This window comes from Sorex fumeus, unplaced genomic scaffold (assembly GCF_029834395.1).
Source record: "Sorex fumeus unplaced genomic scaffold, SorFum_2.1 ptg000044l, whole genome shotgun sequence".
In the NCBI taxonomy this organism is placed as follows: domain Eukaryota; kingdom Metazoa; phylum Chordata; class Mammalia; order Eulipotyphla; family Soricidae; genus Sorex; species Sorex fumeus.
The window spans coordinates 32245696-32269281 of record NW_026606101.1 but is presented as its reverse complement, the minus strand read 5'-3'; the positions used below and the strand labels follow the sequence as shown (position 1 = coordinate 32269281).

Here is a 23586-nt window from a genome sequence, read left to right as displayed (position 1 = left end):
ACAACTGATTCACTAAATATGACTTTATAAAAATACTTTTGTAACTCTGACTCAATTTTTTAACTTTATTTTTATTTTTTTTGTAGGAGTACTGCTATTTATTAAGCCACCGATTAGCTGATGGAATTTTGCATGAACTCCACCTTACTTTTTTTTTCCCATTTTTTATAATTTTATTTATTGAATCACCGTGAGAGCAGTTACAAAGCTTTTGGGTCTAAGTCTCAGTCATACAATGAAACACCCGTACCTTCACCAGTGCCCATTCTCCACCACCAAAAATCCCAGTATACCCCCATCCCACACCCTCCCCCTGCCTGTGGGGCAGATGATTTCCACATTACTCTCTCTCTACTTTGATCACATTCACTATTTCGACACCAGACCCACCATTATTTGAGATTTTACCCCAACACTCAGATCTGCTGAAAAGGCAACAATAGACAATTTGTGTTCTATTGCTGGTTATGAATAACATATGATGTGTGGCTGCAGTAGGGCCATGTGGTTTTGAAATTCCGAAATTTTAACACTTAAATCTAGAGGGATTTCTGCCAAAAGCCACTGGGTTTAGAGATCTGCTCCTGAATTTCTGGTATCATGGCCGTTGAGCAGCTTGATGAGGAGCCAGAGAGGTTGTTCATGGGCGATGACTTGGGGTCTCGTTGGGATGGGGAGGACAGGTCCGGCTCCTACCTCCCCCCCACCCCCATCCCGTGAGGCCCAACAAGTTTCGTCACTGCGGGCCCAAGCCTGACTGTCCAATGGCCTCTGGAGGATGACAGCCACCAAGTCACCAAGAAGGGGCAGGCGGAGGGACAACACCCTTTCCTCCCTGGGGTGGCCCGGCATCAGTAAATTACTGTGGAGTCCGGACACATTTCTGCCAAAAGCCGCTGGGTTTCGAGATTTGTTTCCGAGTCTCTGGGATCAAGACCGTTGAACAGCTTGATGAGGAACCAGAGAGGCCATTCGTGGGCGATGACTTGGGGTCTCGTTGGGGTGGGGAGGACAAGCCCGGCTCCACCCCCATCCCGTGAGGCCCTGTGTGTCTCATCACTGGGGGCCCAAATGTGACTATCCAGTGGCCACAGACGGATGGCGGACACTGGGCCGCCATGGGGAACAGGCCAAGGCACAAAACCTATTCCCACCTGGGTTGGCCCAGCACCGGTAGCCTACTGCAGAGACCAGACGCATTTCTACCTAAAGCCACTGGGTTCTGAGATTCGTTTCTGAGTCTCTGGGATCATGTCCATTAAGCAGTTCAATCAGGAACCAAAGAGGCCTTGCCTCCAATTATATAGCTGAGCCGGAGGTGGTTTGTGGGTATGTTTCCCACATACCTAACTTTTGGCCATTTACTTTCTTGGTAAACTTTGCCCCAAGTTTCTGGTGTCTGGCCAAAGGCACAGCAGCAATTTTGGGATATCTGGAAGTCTGAAGGCACCATGAGGCTGCTGATGCACTCTCCTCACAGGTACAGATTGACCTGCTGGCGGCACCATACCCCCGATTAACTTTATTTTTAATAGTAGAAATGCAAGGGCAGAGAGATGGCACAGCAGGCAAACTACTGGCCTTTCAATGGGCCAAAGCGAGTTTGCTCCCTAGCACCACATATGGCCCCCAAGTAAGCCAGGAGTAAGTAAGTAAGTAAGCCAGGAGTAATGGGGGATTGGAGGGAAGAATAATTAAGTAGAAAGCAATTGAGCCTACCCACTAAGAGTTTACTAAAATTCAACTCTATAATTTCTACAAAAATTCTATAGACAACTTAAATTTATTAAGAAACTTTTACAACCCATGTAAAAACCTTACAAATTATTAGCCCCCCTTTTCTTGTCATTTTTTGGTGAAATTAATGATATCAAGATAATACATTTTACAAACTTACAAATATTTGTTTATATTTTAAAATAATGATAATACCAAAAAACTCATATAAAGCAAACTTAGACTGTAACAAACCAATAATGTAAGATATTCTTAAAAGATACTACTGTGCCCCCTCCTAAAGAAAGTAAAATTTAACTTTTCATATGACAAGGATCTTAAAAAAGAAGTGTAATTTAGTTTTTAAATATCTTTTTTTTAAAGTCACTAATATTAATTTTAAATAATCAAAATTTTAAAGAATAGTTAATTCTGTAACTGTTAAGAGTTATCAATATTAAGTTACTTTCCAAATTTACTAGGTGGATACCAAGAGCTAACAATACTAAGAAAAATTGTACTAGAACCCAACGGTCATGGTCATGGTCCTCCCGTTGTTCGTCGATTTTCTCAAGCGGGCCCAGTAATGTCTCCATCATGAGACTTGTTACAGTGTTTGGCGTATCGAATACATCACGGGTAGCTTGCCAGGCTTTGCCGTGCGGGCGAGATACTCTCAGTAGCTTGCCGGGCTCTTGGAGAGGGGTGGAGGAATCGAACTTGGGTCAGCCATGTAGGCTGCATGCAAGGCAAATGCCCTACCCACTGTGCTATCGCTCCAGCCCGCTAGAACCCAACAGTTTTTATAAATTATACAGGAATAGGAGTCTGTTAAACTATTAGTCTGAGTACATCTCAGGGAGTCAAGTGATGGCTATTAAATACTTCACAAAATTCAAAAATGCAGAAATCATGTCTTGTTTATACTAAATCCTTGTCAACTATCTAAATTATGGAGTTCAAACAAGTGCTTGTGATAACCTTTTCTTTGAAAATCATCACTATTTTCTATTTTCCTTTGGGAGATCATTCCTCTAAAGAAAACCTCAAGAATGCAATAGTCCCCTAGACAAAACAGTATGGGTCTTAAGAGAAAAAACCACGCAGGGGAAAAAAAAGTGCCCATAAAAAATAGAACAGATTACAAGACAAGCAAAAATATGCCCAAGAAAGAACAGAACAAAACAATTTAGGCCCTCTAAACACAGAGAGAATCAAAGGCAAAAACAGACTAGAAAACTGTCATGACTTTATAAGTACCTCCTGACTGGCTACATGTAATACCCCAATCTCTGCTCTGAATGTACTCATTGAATTTTGATGTGCTTACCTAGATGTTCTTAATGTCTTTGTCTACTTAAACAATAACTCACATGTTGGGAACCAGGGCTTGCTTGCCTCCTTCTTTATTTGACTCTATCTCTGAGACCAACCACCACTGGATGGGAGATCAAAGATGCCAATCTGACTGGCTTTATACATTTTCCAAAATAATGAATGCAGAAGCTCACAGGAAACAAACAAAAAGTGTTACATTTTTATCATATTAATTTTATTATATTAAGTCACTACATAATTTCATATTATTTATGAAAAATAAAAATTACATGTAAGAACAAAGTGACCAACAATTCTTAACAAAAAAATCTGTATGTTGTGTCCCATTTAGAAATATCAATGAAGAGTTGAAAATAACTCAACAAATGGCATTATGTCATATAATAAATTCCTTTAATAAATCAACTACAATAATTTTTACATATTCTTAGTAATTTACAGGAATTTTTAATTATATGTTAATAAGTATATTTCATTCTAACAGTGAAAGAAGAATAAGAATGCACAACTCCATGTATTAAAATAAAAGTTAGGTTAATATTACTTAACACTGTACTTAACCAAGTATATAAAACTATATAATACTATAAAACCAAGCTCCCGGAAGAGAACAAGGCAGTCTCCTGCCCCAGTGCCCTGGCTGTCCTCACCGGGGCCCCTTGGAGGAGAGCGGATTGAGTTTCCCTCTCTACCCCGAGCAGAGCCCCGACAGCTGAAGACCTCCGGGACCCAGCCAAAGGCATGCTGAGACCACTCTCCACACACTTGGACGAGGAACGGGCAGAGGAATCCAGGTGTGCGAGACCCGGGGCTGAGATCTCCAAGCCTGCTCAGTTCGGGACTGGGCCTCCTCCACCCAGCTTCCCCACTTTCCAGTAGCTAGACAGTTATACCCACCAACTGCCATGTAACCCCATCAACAGCCATCCAGAGATTATAAAACCAAGCTCCCCAAAGCGGACCTCTTATTCTCTACTTCTCACTCTCAGAGAACCTGGCAGGCTACTGAGAGTATCATACCCACCTATATTCCTGACTAGGAACACCTGTAAAGATAATTAGAGGCTGCCCCAAAAGCCTCCATCTGACTCGGAGAACTCAGCAAGCTACCAAGAGTATCCCGCCCGCATGGCAGAGCCTGACAAGCTACCCATGGCGTACTCGATATGTCAAAAACAGTAACAATGAATGACCCTCATTCCCCTGAACCTGAAGGAGCCCCCAATATGTCATCGGGCTACACTTGCATGTTACTGGGCCTGCTCAAGCAAGTTGAAGAACAATGGGGTGATAGTGATAGATAGTGTACTTTACACTCACAGTTATATACCCATTCAAGACAACTTAGCTCCAAAATTACTAACCCTAAAAGGACATTACTATCCTACTAATTCACACAATAAATTACTAAATTCACACATAAATTTTTAACCTCACTGAGGTTAAAAAACAAGAATACCTGCTATGAGCACTGTTACTTAACAATTAAACTGTTGACTTAGACAAAACAGACCAAATAAATAAATAAATAACCCAATAGAATTACAAAGTACAATACTAAGTAGTTTGCTTGTCTACTTAGAAAATTCGAAGTATCACTAAAGCCTATGATTAGATAAATTCCCATTGAGTATTCAAAAATTAACATCTTTTTATACTTTATCAGTAACCAATTGAAAAATTAATAATATTATCTATTTTGCCATTTTTCAGAATCTAGCAATGAGCTGACATCCCACTGATGTCACTATGTAAAAAATGGCCTAGTGTCACAGCTTCACAACTGATCTCAGAAGAGATTCAAGCCAAGCCTCTAAAACTCCTGCATACACTGGTCCCTCAGGCTGAAAACTCTGGTGTGCCCTTAGGAGGGGGTCAGACCAAATGCCTGGCCTGCAGAAGCCCCAGCAGACACCCATATCACACAGCTGTTGTCATGTTGCCATGTAAACAACTGCCCAGTTGTACAGCCTAGTGACAAATCTCAAAAGAGATGCAAGCCAAGTCACTAAGACTATTTGCCTCAGTCCTAGAGTTTCTAGAGCACAACACCTCCAAATTCCACAATAAAGACAGCCCAGTAGAAGTACACCAAATTATAAGGGAAAGTAGCATAAAAACCAAATAAGTTTAATAAATGAAAATAACACAGAAAAACTAGCAACAAATAGCTCAATAAACCCCTTCCTTAGACAATGATTTAAATGACCCCATTGTAAGATAAAACAATTTTCACAATTTTAAAATTATCTTTCAATAATTTCATTACCATTTTGATGTAACAAGCAATATAAAATTAATTATTTTCTGCCTGCTAAGGGGACAGACATGAGAAGTGGGTGGGAAAATGGTAGGGGAAAGATCACACTGTTGATGGGACTGGTGTTGGAACATTTAATGCCCCAAACAACTGTACTATGAAAATCTTTGTAAACCACAGTTTGTGAAAGTTAAAATAACTTTTTAAAAATATAATCTAGTAGTAAGCTTAACCAAAACTGACAACAACAAAGATAGAAAGTTATGAACATCAGAGCACATAAAACATGGGTAATACACATATAACCATTATTAATACTAGAAACAAAACTAAAAATCTGCAACTAAAGTTTATTACTTAATATAAAATAAAAGCTGAAAACGTTAATAAGAGAATTCCTATCTTAAAATAAGCAAATTATATGAGGATTAATTCACTAAATGAATATACAATACGTTTAAATCAGACTAGGTTATGTTTGGAAATAGTATTTTTTGCAATATTAAACAGGAAAACAAATGATTCATGAACGTGTTAAAATAAGTCAGACCCTACCCATAGTTTAAAGAACAGTAGAACAGTGGCAAAATAAAACATAGTTGTTAAAAACCATAGTTGGTACTGAGAAATACGAATTTTCAGATACCTAAAGTGGGAATACAACAGTGCTATGACGTTCAATATGGGAACTAAGAAAAAAAATCTATTAATTGAAAACTTTGAATCTTTTGGGCTAGCAATTCCATTTGGCTTAAAAATCACCCAAACACTAAAGAATTCAAAGATGAATATGTAAGGATACTCTGTAAAATATTAGTAAACTAGTAAAAACCCAAAACTGATAGAACCATAATGTCCATTTTATGTTTGACTAAATAAAATCCAAACATTTCCAAATGATGATAAACTATAAAGCTCTAGGGAAACTGAAGATTTCTTAGGAAATGAGTCCATGATAGGTGATAGGTGGGGAAAATAAAACTGATGAAGGAGAAAAAATAAGATATTAAATCATGATTATAAAAGGAGCATTCTAAACAAACATTTGTGTAAATTTATATAGATTTTTCAGTAACATGCAACTATTAATAGTTGAAACAGGTTTAGAGATTTACCCAGATTTATCTTTAATTTTATGTTCAATTTTTTACTCTTCATTGCATACATATCAGGTTTATTAAATTTTCAGAGAAATATATATTGGATAAGACCTTTCAACATTGTAAAAATACTGAAAGCAACCCTTTCAAAACTTGATAGGATTTTTAAGTATAATATGAAGACAACTCTAAATATTCTATGATTAGAATCTAAAATCATTCTGAAAGACTACTGAAAAATAGGGGAAAAAAATTTACGGTAAGAATGAATTTCCCCAAATTAGTATAATACATAAATACTGTAATTACAACAGTGTCACATACTAATATAAGTATTGAGAAATAGGAAACAGCCTATCAACTAAATAAATTACAGCATATATTGAAATTTCAGAATATCACTAAAATAAATCAATTAGAGTATTGAGATATCTACTGAGAAGAGGAAATCTTAAGACCACCTATCTCTTATCCTACATAAAGAAATTTCATACAGTAATAATCCTAGAACAAAATTAAACCAACCTTTTAAAGAAACAAAAAAGTACTTTCACATTAGAATGAGCAAAAGCTTAATTTAGTATATCCTAAAATGTAAAATACTTATAAAAAATTTAGCAGATATGACTAGAAGATTTTAATTGCTATTAACAATAGCAATTTTAAATGACAATAGTAATAAAATTTAGCACTTAGTAAGAATCATACTGTTCTATATTATTTGTAATTACTCCTTCATGCTCACAGTAATTTCTTAAATTATACCATCACTAACTTCACTTTACCTTAGAATGAAGAGAGATACAGAAATCAAGCAACTCCCCCAAGGAACAGCACAGACACTGCTGAGTGTGGCCCTAAAACTGCAGTACAACCAATATTCAACCTGGCTATCTTCTTAACTACCTTAACATTCAAGAGACATTTTTAAAATAACATATTTAGAAAGTAAAACACAAAAACAGGCAACGTATAAGAAAAATGAACGAAAGTAATGGACAATTGACAAAATAAATCCAACAGGAAATTTCTGAAAAATGCAAACTGAAAGAGCAAAGATTTACTAGCTTTTACATACTCCGCCGGCAGAGATGCAGTGGATTAATGGCACCTTTTGTTGGCAATTATAAGAAAAGAGGTATTTACACTACATTCATATGTATGTTATTTCCACCATTTGGAAAATAAATTATCTCAAAGTCTTACCCACAATTTAAGTGTGCACTATTGTGACCCAACAATTTTACTTTAACAAATCAATTTCCAGGGGTCAGGAAAATAACACAAAGAGCTGAGTTTATGCTTTGCAAACAGGAAGCTTGTGTATGCATGGTTCCCGCAAACCAAGCTGAACTACAAGTAACCCCTGAACACTGCCGGGTGTGGCCCAAATATCCAACTCTCGCAAGAAAAAAGAAAGAAAAAGAAAAAAACCAAAGAAATCAACTCTTGGAAATCCTGATGTCTATAAATTTTTTAATATATATATAATGTACACAAACATATATATACAAGAATTACAAATATATGCATCAGACTCTTGTTTGCACTCATGAAGAAAATAAGTATGCATCAAGAATCACACCTACGTTCAAGCTGGGAAAGTAGCTAACCTGTAGATACCTTGAATGCACATGCCTAGAATGTATCAGGTCCTGAGTTTGATCCCTGGAACATTTTCTGACCCAACACTGCAGATATAGGATATAACCCGGGCGGGGGTCGGGGGATAAAGGGTGGTAAATCACTGATGTTTCAATCACTAATGTAAAATATCAATTAATTTCACTTTAAGGAAGCAACATTAAAATTAATTTAAAATAAGAATCTCAAGACTCGGGCAACAAGCAACACCTTGTTCCATTACCACCAATAAAGCATTTAACAAACTAATTTTCATTCAGAACTCGAAATACTTCCACTGTCCAAAAATGCACTGTGAGAGACCATTCCATCCAAATCAACTAAAAATTTATTAAAGTTTTCTTACTCTATAATTTTACTCTATCATGATAAGCTAAAAAGCATTTTTTATAAATTCAAATGATCACTACTTTCAACATTTCAACAGATAACATTTTTTACATCTAAATACTAAAAGCCACAAAACTTGAAGTTCAAAATAATTCAACATATTATGCGTCTATAATTCTAATATTTGGAATAATAGTTTAACACCTCTGAAAACAGCAGTTGCCTTTCAACTGAAGACAACTGAAGGCAACTACAGTTGATGCTAGAGAGGTAAGGTAAGCAGCCCGCTCTTTCGGAATCAGTTCCCTGACCTGCTGACCTGATGCTGATGACTGAGGCTCTGCTGGGGTCAGGGAAAGATGCTGAGACAGAATCGGCTTGTGTGGAGTCAGTATGTCGAATTGAGATGTTGGAATCTGATAAGGTCAGTGAACTGGGAGGGCAACAAGTGACGAAATCACTGCAAGTTCTCAGAATATTTTCAAAGAATTTAAAGCATTTAATACTGTGTTCCTATTATAATACAGCGCATAGGACGTTTGCCTTGCATGCGGCAGACCAGGCCAACCCGAGTTCGATTCCTTAGCCCCTCTCAGACAGCCCGGCAATCTACCGGAAGTACCTCACCCGCATGGCAAAGCCTGGCAAGCTACCCGTGATGTATTCTATATGCCAAACATAGTAACAACAAGTCTCACAATGTTACTGGGCCCACTCCAGCAAATCGATGAACAATGGGAAGACAGTGTTGGTCTTCATGAAACAATTTTCATTTGTCTTTCTACTATATACTAGGACTACCATTTAGTAACTATATGCATTTGGATAGGTGCTACACTGTAAATGCAAGTGAATTTTAATGTGTGTCTCTGGAAAGGAAAAATATATTTTAAATAGTGAAAATTTAAGAATTCAAGAGCTATGGCTCAAAAGACTAGTGCACAAGCTTTGCACGTAGGAGCTCCAGGTTTAATCACTGGCATTTCATGGTACCAGAGCACCACCAGGTCGACCACTGGAAAAAACACTAGGAGTAGCCCCAGAGCTCCAGGAGTGGCCCAAAAATAAAACAAAAAAAATAAGTTTAAAAGAACCCTTTCATTACGTATAGTAAATTTCAGGGAACTAATTCAACCTGAGAGTGGTAAATAAGAGTAAATTTAGCATTTATTCCACCTTATCTATACAAATACATTAAAAATGAAAAAATGGTAAGACAAAATTCTTCATATAAACTGAATGAGTAATTGAAATTAAAATGCTATTGTGCAACTTCTAATAAAATAATGTATCTAAGCAACAATCATCAATGGTTGATGAAAATCTGATTAAGAAGCTTTACAATGAATTGATCAGGTTGACTATACTTAAATCTACTTCCAATAATCAATTTTACCACCACAGAAAATTAAAAAAGACATTATCTTGCAACTTTATACAAAAAGATGCACAGTAACTCTAAAGCATTCTTTTCAGAAATTATTTCAAAAAAAATTTTTGAAAGCAGGCTTAAAAAAAAAAACAAGTCTGATCAGGTCTCTGAATTTAACTATCTATACAGAGGAAAGCACTGTAGTACTGTACTCTCCTTGTTCATCGATTTGCTCAAGCGGGCACCAGTAATGTCTCCATTGTGAGACTTGTTACTGTTTTTGGCATATCGAATACACCACGGGAAGCTTGCCAGACTCTTCCATGCAGACGAGATACTCTTGGTAGCTTGCCGGGCTCTCCAAGAGGGATGGAGGAATCGAACCGAGGTTGGTCATGTGCAAGATAAATGCCCTGCCAGCTGTGCTATCACTCTAGCCCACAGAGGAAGGCAGAGGGGACAGAGGATTTTGCATACATTCTGAAAAAAGATACATTCTGAAAAATCCATAATGTGAAAAAAATCCCATAAGACAAACAACCTAAAGTAATCTTATTTATTCATCAACTATATTACAAGAAGGGAAGGCAGAAGAACAAAAAAATAACTACAAACAAAAGAGATTGAAGAAACATACCAATTTAACACAGTAAATGGACCTCAAATTCTGATGCAAGTAAACAACAATGCAAAAAAGCAAATCCTTATGAGACAATGGGAAAAACATTAAGTCTAACTGGATACTTAATTATAAAGATTATAAATATTCATTTCTTTAAATTTTTATTTACAAGTTTACAATATTACAAAGTGTTGCAGAGAGTACTAGTGGGTATGCTTTCAAAATATGTCCATCGCCTTTCACATTCTCTGTATTTATACACATTTATAGACAAAAATGACACAATGTACAAGAATTAAGTCAATAAAAACCTATGGGAAAGCTACAGGGAACACAGGTACAAATAAAGTGGTATATGATGTATTAAAAGTGGTTGACAGGTGCACGAAGATTCACTAAAGTACTCAATTTTTTGTATCTTTTCAAATACTCATTTCAAAATCTGAAAAGGAAAGAAAGAATTGTTCTTTGTAGACTATTCACCTTTGAGGCATTTTTTATTTAACATACCTACTATTGAGCCCACCTGCACAAAAGTAGCCAGGTGCTAGAGACAAGTCTAACAGAAAGACAAACATTTCCTTAAACATTGCAAACAAGTCACAAATGAAACACAATTATTATGCAATTGCTAATACTGGGAGAAAAAAAAGTAAATAGTGTGCAATTCTTGAGATTTACTAATAGTTGACAAATATAAACAACAGGCAAGCAAGTGGGTTGGGGGAAAAGGGTTGGGTACATCTCCCATTCTTTCTTCTTCTGATTCCTAAGTTTTTCCAATGTTACCAAATCAAAGTAAAAATTAGCTATAAGTAATCTCTTTACTGCACAAAGAATTTATATTGTTAAGCAATTTTTTATTTTGTTAGAACTCCTTAAAATAAAAACTGTAAACATTCAGCCACTCTTTTTCCTCTTTAACTTTCTCCTACATTAAAATAACAAACATTCAATATTTGTGAGAGTAAATTAGCAAAGAAGCAAATTGAAAAACTGAAGCCTGAGGATGTCCCACATGAAGAATATCAAGAATCAAGAACACCAAGAATATAAGCATAAACATCAAGACCAAAATGGCCTTCTCTAAAGATACACATAATAATGATAGCACTGTAGCACTGGTCCTCTCGTTGTTCACTGATTTGTTCGAGAGGGCACCAGTAACATCTCCATTGTGAGACTTGATGTTATTGATTTTGGCATATCGAATACACCACGAGGAGCTTGCCAGGCTCTGCTGTGCGGGCAGGATACTCTCAGTAGCTTACCGGGCTCTCCGAGAGGGATGGAGGAATCAAACTTGGGTCAGCCTCGTGCAAGGTAAATGCCCTACCAGCTGTGCTATCGCTCCAGCCCTAATAATAATGATAAACTAATAAATTTTAAATTAAGTCTATTGTGCTAACACAAAAAATACTGCTCTTTTCCTTAAAAATTTGAAACACTGTGACAAAATTAGACTTCTACTTCTATGAAAACTTATTCGAAAAGTATTTCTAAAATTTTAAACTACTGCTGCTATAGGGACAGTTTAGGGGTTAATGTTCATGCCTTCCATGTATGAGGCATTGGTTGGTAAAGCCCTGGAGGCCCCAGCATCACTGGATGTTGCCCTGAAGCCCCCAGGCACTGCAAGTGGTGGCTCTGGTAATCTTAGGCACTCAAACCTCAGAGCCTGAGCAGCATTGTAGCCTCAGGTCCTCTCAGTGAACCACCCCAACCCAAGTGAAGCCCCAAATTGCCAGGAATGGTCCTAGGCTCCCTTAGCACCACTTTGAAGACAACCCTCCAACAAAATGTAGATATCAATACCTATTTGTATACACATATAACAATCAGCAGTAGCTTAAATATTTCAAACTTAAACACAGAAATATAAATATCTTTACAGTTGTCCTTTACCATTTCTTTATATCTGTAAAGACTATTTCAGTTGGTTAAAACACTGAAACTCAATTATTATTTTGATGTAACTGAGAAGTGAATTAGGTAACACTGGAAGAAAATACATATGAAATAGATTAAATGATGAAATTTATAGGCATTATTTATAGGACGAATTAGTTTCTAGAGAAAGAAAAGACTGGTTACTACCTTCTACATCATAACAAAGTAAGTAAAATTAAATCAAACGAATTAAACACTTTTATAGAAATACACCTTTGATCACATTACAACTTCCCCATGGAATATCATGTTGTAAAAAAAGCGTGAAGGAAAATAAAATACACTGAGCAATTGTAAAGCACATATAAAGCTAATTTCGGGATGAAAGATTAACTATGTAGGACATTATTAGGAAATAATAATGCCAGGTGTTGTTCACTGCACCCTCTATAACTTGAGTGCCATATTTTGGTGTGTGATTGTCTCTAGAAACATCTGAGTTTTCTAATGACTCAGTCTTACACTGCTAAAGTCTTCAAATAGAAGCAGCCATCAAAAGTGAGCAGAAATGAGGACACTAAACACTGGGCAATGTACCCTAGGTGTCACTACTGCTTTGGGAATTGTATTGGCAGCAGAAATCTACCTCAATCTCAGAAAGAAAACTTGTTCTGAAAGAACATCACGTTTTGGTTTTCATTGCAAAGCACAACCTTCTATCATCTCTTTCAATGACATTTTAATTAGACTAACAACTTGCATCTACTAAAGACACTAGACAAGCATGTCAGATATATACATCTCAATCAGTATGTACAATAACCTCATTAGAACTTGCTGTAGAATCACTATCTCAATTACTCAAGTTCACATATTCCAGAAAGAATAAAGAATAAGGTCTAAAAGAATTTAAATATTTTCACTCCTAATTCTGCATGTTTTGCCTTAACGGGGGTGGGGAGGGTCTAAATTCTCACCCTTAGGTAAATATTTTCTCTTTAGACCCCAAAGTTTAATCTTATTGACCCTTCCCACAGATTCTGTCCTTTAAAATTCACATTAACCTTCTCATTTTAAGCCCATAATAGTCAGTATAGTTTAATCACCAATCTAAGGCTTCACCAATGAAATCAGAAGTTCCATTATCATTTTTTCAAAATTACCCTTCTTCCTCAGCTATTAAATACCCTTGAAGGTATCATTTTCCTCTAACTTCACATCCAGACTATTGTGGCGTACAATAATAAGTGCTTATTCGGAGATTAGAAGAGAATACATGTTGCCAATAAAACTGTTTCAGAATTTTTCCATTGCACCTTTTTAATATTTACAATTTCACTTATATTCTAACAGATATACTTTCCCTCAATCTATACTACAAAGACTTTGAGAGTAAATTTCATCAAATAAGTACATAAAAATATAAACCACACAATACAAAGCACAAGCCTTTCAACTAACATTATCTTAAGTGAGGATTTCTTTTCAGCACAGCGGGTAGGGCGTTCGCCTTACACGTGGCCAACATGGCCGACCCGAGTTCGATTCCTCCGCCCCTCTCAGAGAGCCTGGCAAGCTACCGAGAGTATTCGATATGCCAAACACAGTAACAACAAAGTCTCCAATGGAGACGTTACTGGGCCCGCTCGAGCAAATCGACGATCAACGGGAGGGCCTTTACCTTTACCTTTACCTTACATATAAACTATTTTCAATTAAAATAACGAGGAAAGCTGATGTAAATAAATGAAATCAAATAAACTCTAAAGATAACACAAAAGAAGAAAATTGCTAAATTATGCAATTTTAACAAGAGTATTTTTAAGTGACTGTATAAAAAGAATCATATTTTAAAATTATATAATGTGGAATATTTTATGCTAATGCAAATTATTAAGTTTAAAAATAATATAATAGATCACTAAAAACAATTAAATGGCACCTGAACAAACATTTCAAATACAATAATGTCCTCTTTTAATTGAATGAGTTATCTATAAAAATTGTGCTACAGAAGTCATAAATTAGAATAGTACCTGGAAAATGTTTTTAAAAACTTACCATCATTTTGGCTCTTGCCCTTCATCTCCTCCTTCCATGTTAGAATGGTGTTCAGGGGAACATAATCCCTTGTATATTCTTTGCGTCTCTCCTCTAAGGTCATCTTCAGTAAACGTTCTTTGTAAAATAAAAGCAGAGTTCCCATTTGTATTTAAAATTTAAATTTAGAAATTATTTTATAATTTAAATCTTAAACATCTTTAACGAAAGAATTGGTGTGGGCTTGAGCCAAAACAAAATTTACATCTAATCCCTCCATATTTAAGTGATAAATGTCAATTAATTACATATTAGAAGAAAACAAAAGCAAAGTCTAACAGAGAAAATTTGTTACTGATAAATGAAGAAATGGGCAAGACACAAAATTCCTTGGACAGAGAGTCCAGAGGGTAAGGCACTTGCCTTACACACAAGCCAAACCCATTTCAATCCCCAGCACAGCATACGGTCCCCCAAGCACCACTAGGAATGATTCCTGAACACAAAGCCAGGAACAAACTCTAAACATGACCAGCTGTGGCCCTCAACAGCAACAGAATAAAATCCTAAAAGTAAATAATAATTTCTAAGTAAAATAAAAAAACTTTTTTAAGGTATAAGTACTAAGAGCACAAGAATGGCAGTCCTCAAGATACTAAATTTACAGTCATTAGTGATAAAGTACACTTCCATACTTTTATATTCTATATATTTATATATAAGATGTGATATCAATTAATACTATTTGTTTTATTTTTAACAATATGTTTAAGTACTTCTTTTGATTATGAAAATCTATAATGTTTTTAACAATTTTTTTTGTGCTTTTGGGGGCTATCTCTTGAAGTGCTCAGGGAATCATGTGGTGCAGGAATCAAACAGAAGGTTCCTGCATGCAAAGCACAAGCTCCAGCCCTTTGAGCTATCTGCTTGGCCCCAAGATTAAAATATTTTAAAATCCATCTTAGAGGGGCCAGAGCAATAGTAGAGTGGGTAGGGCACTTGCTATGTAAGAGAGCAACTCAGGTTTGACCCCCAGCATCCTATATGGTTCCCTGAACATCACCCCTAACATCACCCCTGAGCATCACCAGGTGTTACTCCTAAGCATCCTCAAAACAGAAAAAAAATTTTAATTCACTTTTAAAAGCTAATCCACATTAGAATAATGGTCATCATTTATGTACACTTCATGCATAGCAAGTATTTCACAGATAAAACATCACTAAAACAACCTTCCCAATAACTAAATAACTGATATCATTATCTTTGATTTTCATTTAAAAATGAAACACATGAAGTCTAACAGTCCTTTCAAAGCAGGAGCATATTCCATTAAAACCTAGTCAAGGCAAAGAGACAGCACAGGTATTAAAGTACTTGCCTTGCATGTAGTCAAGGCATGCAAATAACCCATGAGATAGGTCAGATATTTCAGTAGGTAGGACCCTTCCTTTGCATATGTAGTACTGGGGTTGGCCCAGCTACATATGGTCTCCGAAGTCCAACCAGGAGTGATCTCTGAGTCCAGAGTCAGGAATAAGCCTGAATATCACCAGGTGTGCCTTGCCCAAATCATCATCATCATCCATCAGAATAGTAGTTCTTTAACCTTTCTATACTTGCAGACCAGCACCTGTCATATATATTGGTCCACAAATAGGTAATTAAATTCAAGATGATAAACCAGAGGCATTCAACCTTTCTACACCTGAGCACTTACACTGGAAACTGAAGACCACTCCACTAGAATACAGGGGACAGAGAGCCACCCGCTTGGAGCAGAAAAGCAAATGGACTATGTGTTAAACCGCCACCATGCCTGCCCGGAGGGGAAAGGGTGTTGTCCCGCTCGCCCGCTCCTCTCTGCAAAGAAAGATGGCGGCCGCACAGGAGCCTTGTGGACAGCATGTTTGAGCCGGGGGCGGGGGGCGGCAGGGGCCTCATGGGAAGGGGGGCATTCTGGGCCGTCCTTCACGCCCGACGGAGGTCACCAGCTGCCCCCCACGAGCGGCTCTCCAGCACGGCCACGACTCCAGAGCACAGAAACCAATCTCGTAACTATCTAACTTTTAATAGAAATACTTCCAGGGTTAATAAGTAAAACAGCAGAAATCCAAAACAGACATCATTTTATTCTTAAACCAAGCTGTAGAAAGCAAATCATTTCACAACGCTGTTTCAGCATATCTGATTGGGGGAGGGGGGTCATAAACTCTAAACAATAATTGTGCATCTTCTATCGAAACAATGTATCTAGTCAAAGTAGATAGAGTATTAACTAGAACTCATCTGCCACACAGGAATTGGGAGGGGTGGGAGGTGGGGTTCTATTGGGGTTCACGGTTAAAAATAAGTATTGGTAAAGGGAAATGTGTTTGATACTTACATGACAGACCTAAACCCAAAAGCTCTGTAACTTTTCCCACAGTGATTCAATAAAGAAATAAATTATTAAAAAATAAATAAATAAATAAAATTTTAAAAAAATAGAATACAGGGGGGAAAAAGGTAAGAAATTATACTTAACTTAAAGAATTAAAGAAATTAAATCCTCCACTGATTCTGATTCTGACATCCTCACATTCTATTTCAATTCTCATGTACTATATACTTTCCAAATGTCTCCCCAATGTAGAGACTGATAGTCACCATATCATTATCCAATTCTATTTCAACAGGTTATACAGTACTGTACTTTAGATTAATTGATTAAAGTCATATCTAGTTTGGGGTGATCTAACTATCCTAAATTAACCATCTTAAAAGATTCTCAGAAATAAATTTCTGAAAGTTTCAACCTAAACACAAGTGACCAAGACATGGGAAACAAATATTTTTCCCTGACCTATAACTGTTTTATCTTAATCCACATTACAAAACAAGAAGTGAACAGAACAGTTAGCACAGACAGGTACCTTGATTCCAATTCCACATCATGCAAATCTATGTAATCTTGGATTAGAAATCTCTTCAGAAATTTTTTGTTTTGGTGGATTTTTGGTATAGGGTTTTTGTTGTTGTTGTTTGGTTGGGGTTTTGTTTGATTTGGGGGCCACACTGTGCTTAGGGATTACTCTTGGAGGATCTCAGAGTACCATACAGGGTTCTCAAATGGAACCCAGACTAGGAATGTGCTAGACAAAGCTATAGTCTAAATTTCTTTTTGAAATAGGCTTGTAGGTATTATTCCCAATTAACAGGTAAGACAACTAAGACAAACAGATTGAATAATTCACCTAAGTTTCCACAGCTAATAAGCAGCAAAACTAGAATTCAAACTCAGTATTAACAGTTCTTGACTCTACTAAAACCCCATTATATTTTGAGAATTAAATATAAACCATTATAACCATGTAATTATAATACTGCTGAGCACACAAACAAAACTTAAAAAATATTTGTTAGCACTATCATCTTTTTTTACTAAGAACCTTCATTGCATTTAGAATATAAATAAGATCTGAAGGAAGGCAAGAAAAGTATCTCCAATGTAAAGACCTTCAGGCACTGAAAAACTAAATATACAAAAAAGATAATAAATGACAGCATAATGTCTCCAAGACCACAAGAACTGAGACTGAGCTAGGCAGAAAAATTAAACTTAGGTACAAAGAAGAAAAGTGCTTCCTCAAAGAAAGGACAAAGCTAAAGTACAAAGGCCACAAAGAGACAAGTGAGTCTACAATGCAAAATGTTAAGGTTGTCTATGTTATATGACATGCATTCTCTCCATAAATTAAAAGCCACTGTTATCTGTTTAGTACAGGACTAAAGTATCTTGATATGATGGGCTGCTTAAAAGATACAGTAGAGTTCAAATGGGCAAATGGGCTGGAGCGACAGCACCGTGGGTAGGGCGTTTACCTTGCACACAGCCAAACCGGGTTTGATTCCTTCATCCCTCTCGTAGAGCCCAGCAAGCTACTGAGAATATACCGCCGGCACAACAGAGCCTGGCAAGCTCCCTGTGGCATATTTGTTATGTCAAAATGAGTAACAACAAGTCTCACAATGGAGACATTACTGTGCCCGCTCAAACAAATTGATGAACAACGGGAGAACAGTGCTACAGACTTCAAATAATCACAGAAAGAAAAGAGAAAGGTCTAGCAACTACCAAAGTACTACTAAAAAGTTTCAAATAATATAGAAATTTAGAGTGTCATTTGATATTTTAAAAAGTTTGAAATATAATATGAAACAATCTGAAAGCTTTTTGTTAGAGGGACATAGATCAAAATACCTCACTTAAGTGTGGACATTTATTTTAAAAAATCAGTAATAAGGCAGTAAGAATAAAACACCCCACATATATGATAAGCTCATTTTTGACAAAGGAACTAAGAGCATGAAATGTAAAGACTTAATAAATAGTTCTGGGAAAAGTGGATAAAAACGTATAAAAAACTAAAAGTAGATCAATTAAAAGTGGTTCACTGACCAGAATCTATGAAATACAGTGATGAAAATATTGGCAGAATGGATCCACAGTCAGTATCTTCAATAATACAATGTCACTAACAAAGGCAACAGATGCAAAATAAATGGGACTATCTAAAACTAGTTTTTACATGAGAAAGAAACCCACTCGCTAAAATTAAAGGACAGCTAACTGAATGAGAGGGAAAGTTTGCATTCAACACACCAGATAAAGAAGTTGTTATCAAGATATCTGAAGATCTCACAAATATAAAAAAAAATTTTTTTAATCCATCAAAAAGATAGGAAGTGGAAATGAACAGGGACTTATCTGAGGAAGACAAATGAATGGCCAAAAGGTATATGAAAATATGCCCATCATCACTTATTATTATGGAAATATAAATCAATACAACAGTGAGAATAGCACATATCAAAAATATTGGTAACAATCTGTGCTGGGGGGGTGTATAGTGAAAAAGAAGCTCATCCACTGCTGGTAAGAATGTTGCCTGGTTCAACCTTTATGGAAAACAGTTTAGAAATAGCACAAGAAGCAAAAACTTACATTCAAAAAGACATACACAAACCATTATTCATTGTAGCACTTAGTACAATAGCTATGATATGGAATCAACCTACATGTCCAATAGATAAGCGGATCATAAAGATGTAGTATTTATACAGAACTGAACACTACGCAGCTGTAAGGAATGATGAAATCATGCAATTCACAGTGACATAGATGAAACTGAAAGACATCATGTAAAATGAAACCATAAGGAGGATAAACACAGGATGATATCACTTATGTATTGCATATAGAATAATTTGACAAGGAAATGCAATGTTTTAAAGAGTGGATACCTAGATCACTCTTGGCTCCAACGTATAGGAGGAGAAGGACAGAGAAAAGAAGAAACGGAGAGAATAAAAGACAGATGATAGGGGCCGGGGCAATAGCACAACAGGTAGGGCGTCTGCCTTGCACGTGGCCAACCCGAGTTCGATTCCCAGCATCCCATATGGTCCCCTGAGCACCGCCAAGGGTAATTCCTGAGTGCAGAGCCAGGAGTAACCCTGGTGTATCACCGGGCATTATCCAAAAAGCAAAATAAATAAAAATAAAAAATAGATGATAGCCAAGTAGTAGGCGGGCAAGAAGCAATAGGAAGGAGGGGGTCAAGGGGATCCAAAAGGTGTGAAGGACTGGTATAGCTAAATATCCAAACCATAGAGTCAACGACGCTGAAAACAAGAGATCCAAACTTCAACAACTAAACTTAAAAATGTGTCATACAAATATATATATATAAATATATATATGTCATGCAACTGCAGCAATATGAATGGAACTAGAGGATACCATGTTGAGTGAAGTCAGAATGAAAAGGATATATACAGAATTATCTCTCTCATATGTGAGACTTAAAAGAACACAGAAAGCTAGCAACAAAGATCCAAAGGCAACATAATGGAAAACTGATCCAGACAACTGAGTTCGGAAGGGAGGAGTAAAAGGGATTGGTGTTGGGGTCCTTTGGGGAGGAAGACAGTACACCAGTAATAACTATGATGTTGAAATCATGTCCATGAGAAATATTAATAATATAATTAATTCTATTGTAAACCAAAAATATAAAATACATTTTAAGTAATAAATTTTAAATAAATTAATTTCAAAAAATCCACTTTAAAAAAATCCAGCTTTAAAAAAAATGTGCCTGTCAAAGTGGCAGGCTGGTGATTGAGGTGTGGGTGGGAAACACCCTGAACCCTGGTAAAGGAAAGACACTGGTGGTGGGATTGGTGCTGGAACACAGTATGTCTAAAAATCCAACTATGAAAACTATAAATTATAGTGACTTTAATAAAATTTTTAATAAAAAATAAAGATATAATTCAAGTTTTAGTTCTTGAAAAGGTAATAGTCAGTGGTTTTTAACTAAGGTTTAAAGCATTAGCTCAAAACACTTATTAACCTTACAACAACTAAGGACAGAACACTCTAGTTGTTCAAACAATGAAACACATTAAGAGCTAAAAACACATATAATTTTCTCCACATTACAGAAAACTTTTCCTTAAAGTTCCTTAAAGAATGCTTTACTTTGGGAATGACCCTTTCCTGTAAATAGGGAGACACACTGACACACTTCTTAGCTGGTGTGCTTAGCTAAAGTGCTTATAGAGTGCCTTGACATTTCAATCAGGTTGGCAAGCATTTCTTTAGATTTCAGTAACAGTTCCAAAAATATATACTATCCTCTTCATAAAGCATAAAATAGGTAAAAAGCATCATGCATCCCATCAGCTTCCTTAAAAGGACTATCTAAAAGACTTAGTTTCTTCTTGATGGGATATTATTTAGATATTCCAAAAGTAGATTTCCTGATAAAACACTGAGATATACATTAAAGTCTTCAACTCATGATGTTTATTTTTAACATTAAACTGGGTTTGAACAAGAGAAATTTACTTTGCCAAACAACTTCTCTGTGCAGCTGCTCCTTCCTTTAGGTAATATTCATAGTCTTGTATTTTTCCCATTTGAAGGAAAAGGAAAATAATTAAAGATTCTAAAATGACTGCTTATCACTGCCCAAATGTGAAAATGTTAAATGAAGGAAACATTGTAACATTTGTTGCTTTAAAAACATTATCTTTAATGACAAAGTAATTTCTATAACTTAATTGTTTACATATCCAAAAGAGTCCACAGCTTCTACTATTTTGCGTTATTACTAACAAAACAAAGCTCACATTTCAACAGCATCCAAAATAAGGTAAAGATGTCTTAAGGCTGACAAGGAAAAATCCTTGCTGAAAATGTGCTGAAACTAAAGTGATTTCTACAAATTCAAAATTTATTTTACACTACTTCATACATGAGTTTATTTCTCCAAACGGTATTTGTTTCATGAAGCTGGAATTTTTAGATTTCCGACATATACACATGTATATTTACTCATAATGATCAAAATATAATTAAACGTCCCACAACCTCAGCTTTTAACATATTAAAGACAATTTTAAGTGGCTTCTTCAGATATGCTGTCCAAGCAGTTAATTTTAAAACATTCCCCTTACACCTTTCCTAATACAATGTCTAAAACAGGCCTTCTAGAGCGAATCCCCTTACCCCCCCTGGAGTCTTTCCTCTGTCTGTCCACACGGTTAAGTCCAATTAGAACCAGGGCTTGCAAGTAAAATCTACAGGTTTTAGAGAGCCTAGAAATCAACTTCCAGTCTAGTTGTCCCTTGCATCGTTCCACAAAGCTGGGACACTGATTTGCATCACCCTCACCACCGGGACCTCACCCTGTACCAAGAGGTTTATGTTCATCTTCATAGGAGCAATTCTAGACCTCTGGGACTACCCTTCTGTAAAAGGATGAAGAATTTTCAAAAGGTGGGGCACACCCTCCAGGGACTCAAGATTTTTCTTAGAGTATTATCTGTACTGGGGGGGGCGGGAGCTGGGAGGGGGAAAGAAGGAAAGAGAGTGGGGTACTTCTGTGTCTCACAGGAGGACTCCGCGCCAGGGTTCGTTCGATTTCGGATCTGGAGAAGCCTCGACAGGCATTTCCAAAAAAAAAAAAAAGAAAAGAAAAGAAAAAGAGGAGTGGATTCTTTCACTGCGAGTGACATCAGTCTCCCGGCGATCGCACTCGGGGCAACTTCAGGTCCTGAGGGTGAACCGCGGGGAGAGCCCTCACAGAGAAGAGCATCCCACCTCCTCCGGGACGAGACGCTCCTTGGGCTCTTCCCGGGGAGTTTCGGGTTCCCAAAGTCCCGGGGCTGCGTGGACCCCTAGGTGGGCTCCCCCCCCCAACTCCCCGCTCGCGGGGGTGGAGAGGGCAGCCCGCAGCGAGTTGTTCTCGGAGAGGCTCCGCGGCGGGACACCCCGGGCGGGCGGGCGAGCAAGTGCCAGCCCCGGATCGGGGCGCCCCCAGAAGTTGCGCGGCGCCCGGGGCCGGGGTGGGCGGCGGCGCGGGCCGAGGGGCGTGCGCCCACACGTGCGGCGGCTCCCGTGGCCGGGCGGCGCGTGCCTGCCGCGGTGCACGGGCGTGCGCGCGTGTGTCCACACGGACTCGCGAGGGAGGCGGCACCGGCCGGGCCGGCGCGAGGGAGACGCGGGCGCAGGGCTCCGCGGCGCGCAGCAGCCCTGACCCCCGCCCCCACCCAGCCCACCCGGGGACCCCCGGGACTCGCCGGGCCGGTTACCTTTCTCCTCTCTCCACACCTTTTTCTTCTTGTTGCTGGGGTACATGTTGCCGTGGGGGTGGCTGGCTTTAAGCTGCAAGTTCCCCAGGCTCACGGGCAAACAGGGTGTGTGTGTGAGTGGGAGGGTGGGAGGGGGCACTCGGGAGGGAAAAAGTGACAGAGGCTCCGCGTCCCGCGCCGCTCGCCGCTCGCCAGACGCCGCCCTCCTCCCGCTCCCCGCGCTCGCCTTCGGCTCCGGCTCCCACCCGCCAGAGCCCCGCCGCAGCCGCCACAGCCGCGCCGCCGAGCCTGTCAACTAGGTCACGCCTCGCGCTAACCTAACACCCGCGCAGGCCCCGCCTCCCAGCCGCTAGCCAGCGCCGCCTCCCATTGGCTGCACCGCCCGCCGCTCTCCGCTCGCCAGCCGCCGCGAGCCCTCACTTCGGCGCCAGAGCGCACGCGCAGGCGCAGGCTCGGGCCCGACGCCGAGGACGTTGGGGAGCTGGAGGGGGCGGAGCCAGGGCGCGCGGGGCTGGAGACGGCTCGGGACGAGGGCGGGACTTGGGCGGGCAGCTGGGCGGGGCGTGAGGAGGGGGCTGGCGCTCCTGGAGGCGAGGAGGAGGAGGGCGGGGCCTCGAGGGCCAGG

At 38.4% G+C, this 23586-nt stretch overlaps 1 protein-coding gene across 2 annotated transcripts in view; it reads right to left on the bottom strand.

The window, feature by feature from the left end:
* The window catches only part of MACROD2 (mono-ADP ribosylhydrolase 2), a 2391823-nt gene extending 2368542 nt beyond the window's left edge, over positions 1-23281 (bottom strand). For both annotated transcript variants that reach the window (XM_056121300.1, XM_056121301.1), the window contains exons 1-2: positions 22962-23281; positions 14334-14450 (exon numbers count right to left, since the gene is read on the bottom strand). In XM_056121300.1, the coding sequence (XP_055977275.1) occupies positions 14334-14450; positions 22962-23007 (163 nt within the window). In that variant the 5' untranslated portion in view covers positions 23008-23281. The remainder of the gene's footprint in view (positions 1-14333; positions 14451-22961) is intronic.
* Between the last annotated feature and the right edge of the window lie 305 nt (positions 23282-23586).